Source organism: Rhea americana, unplaced genomic scaffold, assembly GCF_003343005.1.
Source record: "Rhea americana isolate MKP2758 unplaced genomic scaffold, rheAme1 scaffold_4, whole genome shotgun sequence".
NCBI lineage: Eukaryota > Metazoa > Chordata > Aves > Rheiformes > Rheidae > Rhea > Rhea americana.
In genome coordinates, this window is record NW_028186534.1 from 11,637,443 (window position 1) to 11,639,731 (window position 2,289).

General features: G+C 45.1%; 1 protein-coding gene across 2 annotated transcripts in view; it reads right to left on the reverse strand.

Moving 5' to 3' along the window:
* The window catches only part of TCFL5 (transcription factor like 5), a 5,138-nt gene extending 3,156 nt beyond the window's left edge, over positions 1 to 1,982 (reverse strand). For both annotated transcript variants that reach the window (XM_085314166.1, XM_085314165.1), the window contains exons 1-2: positions 1,188 to 1,982; positions 299 to 485 (exon numbers count right to left, since the gene is read on the reverse strand). In XM_085314166.1, the coding sequence (XP_085170292.1) occupies positions 299 to 485; positions 1,188 to 1,918 (918 nt within the window). In that variant the 5' untranslated portion in view covers positions 1,919 to 1,982. The remainder of the gene's footprint in view (positions 1 to 298; positions 486 to 1,187) is intronic.
* Between the last annotated feature and the right edge of the window lie 307 nt (positions 1,983 to 2,289).

Genomic DNA, 2,289 nt, shown 5'->3' on the forward strand with positions numbered 1-2,289 from the left:
TGTCCCACGCACTGCAGAGCACTGGCCCATGGCAAGGTTCAGGGTGATGTGGATTTACGGTGAGCTAACAGGCTACAATATGGCATACTGCATATCCACCACATACATATAACAAAGGAAGCAATAATTCTTTAAGAGTCCACAGGTCTAGACTGAGGCCTATGTGACACAAGGCACAGGGTAGCAACCTGCTGTCCCTGATGGATTTGTAGCTGGAATAATTAATATCAGTCTCCTCGCCAATCTTCCGCCATTTACCCACTACAACAATATAACCAGGAGAGGAAATATTACCAACCTGCGTTTGTGAAGGATTAGCACTTCCAGTAGTAGAACAGGCATTCATAGTAAACAGTGGATATGTGAACTGTAAAGCAGTAGTTGCAGCTGCAGCCTTATTTTTCACCAATGCAGCACACTTATTCTGATGCTGGTGAAGAGGAACACCCATCAGTTCTGATGGCTGCCGGATCAATGTTACTAAACTTAAAAAAAAAAAAAAAAGAAAGAGAAAAAAAACACACACATGCAAGACTGACTACTCGAAAATGAGGAGGGTAGAAAAACTTACTTATAGGTACACATACTTTTAGTAACTATCATCAAGAAACCACTTTCCTTTACTATAAATACAAATCATTACGATTAGCTAGCACCTACTTCAGTGACAAGAAAAAAAGATCATTTGAGAAAGTATTCTGTGCAGTAACAGTTACACTTTATACTTCAGTGAAATGTTTGTCCGCACACTAACACAGTTACAGGGCCAGATTCTAAAACATCATTTTTTTAAGAAGTCTTTTTGTAGCCAGGCCTCCAAATTACATCATTACTCAATTTCTTAGACTTTGTTATGATCTAAAATCTATCTTGCTTTTAGCAAGTAACACATTAAAACCAGGCAATGTTCTTCTCTCACCTTTATTTACCTTGCACACTGTTATCAAAAATGAAGTTGTGAAGTAATTCATTTTGTATTTTGTAACTATTTTTATTTATGCAATATACAGATGGGCCTACCTGAGGTCAACAGAGTTGTAGCCATCTTTTACCAGCAGTTTAAAAAGCCCAACTCGTCATTTTGTACATGAAAAACAGTACTGCTCATAGATTTAACCCAGCAAAAGTGTTGAGCTATATGAAAATAAATAGCTTAACAATATAAACTAAAATTAATTCCAACACACTTGTTCAGAGTTACTCCAGATTCTTGGGGTTCTTGACACCTGGGGTTTTCTGTCTGGATGCTGTTGAATCTGTCTTCCAATCGAACTCTGACGGCAGACTTCGATCTAGACTCTGGTGCCAATGCTGAATTATCAACGTTTTCTTTATTCGTCCCAACAACATTATCACTGTGTTTAACTCTTATTAAACTGTGTCCTGGGACTTCTACAGAGCTACTGTTAGGTGTTTTATCCGTTTGGTTCAAAGGGACATTGGACTCACTAAGTAACATCATTCTGAGCTCCTGAAAGTCAATATGGCCCACGCATGGGTTTGTACTCAGCAAACTGCTGTCAGAAGGTAATCCAGACTGACAGATCACTGGGTAAACTGACTGGCTCCCAGCGCTGTTTGATGAATACACATCTTGACTGGCGTTCAGTGAGGCCTGGTGCAGAGGGGGGTCTGCAGAATTACCAGCTGAGAAGAAAGCAGAATTGAGCCTAGCTTCCACTTCACCTTCACTAGCTTGTGCCTCCATATGGGAATACAGTATGTGCTGGAGCTGAGTGTACTCTATTTCCGTCATCTCCACCAGGCTGAGGTCTGTGGTGGTGAAGCTAAGGTTTTGCTCACCAAAGGAGACGTCACTTGAGCCTCCAGGTCCAACAGCAAGCGGAGCAGGATCGGGAGCGCTAGCTGTGCTTTGAGGGACGGAGGTCTGAGCTTCCTCCGGGGCGGATCCTGACATGACTAAAGCAAACCTAATCAGTTACCAACGTATCTTTCAACAGCAAAGCACAAAACCTGTAAAAATTATCCCTAACAGGCATTAAAAAAAAAAAAAAAAAAAAAACGAAGGCACCGAATACTGATTCCGTAACTGCAACACCGCAAGGACGCCAGGCGAGGAGGGGGCTCCTCGCAGCGTGTCTCCCCCCTCCACAGAGGCGCGGGCGAAACCGGCCCCGCCAGCGCCCAGAGCCCGGATCACCGGCAGCGCCAGGCCGGCGGCCGCTTCCAGGCTCCCTCCGCTCGCCACGCCGCCGGGCAGCGGCCAAACGCCGGCGGCTCCCCGCGGGCCGAGGCCTGGGGAGCGGCGCCCACGCGCGCGCCGCCGCC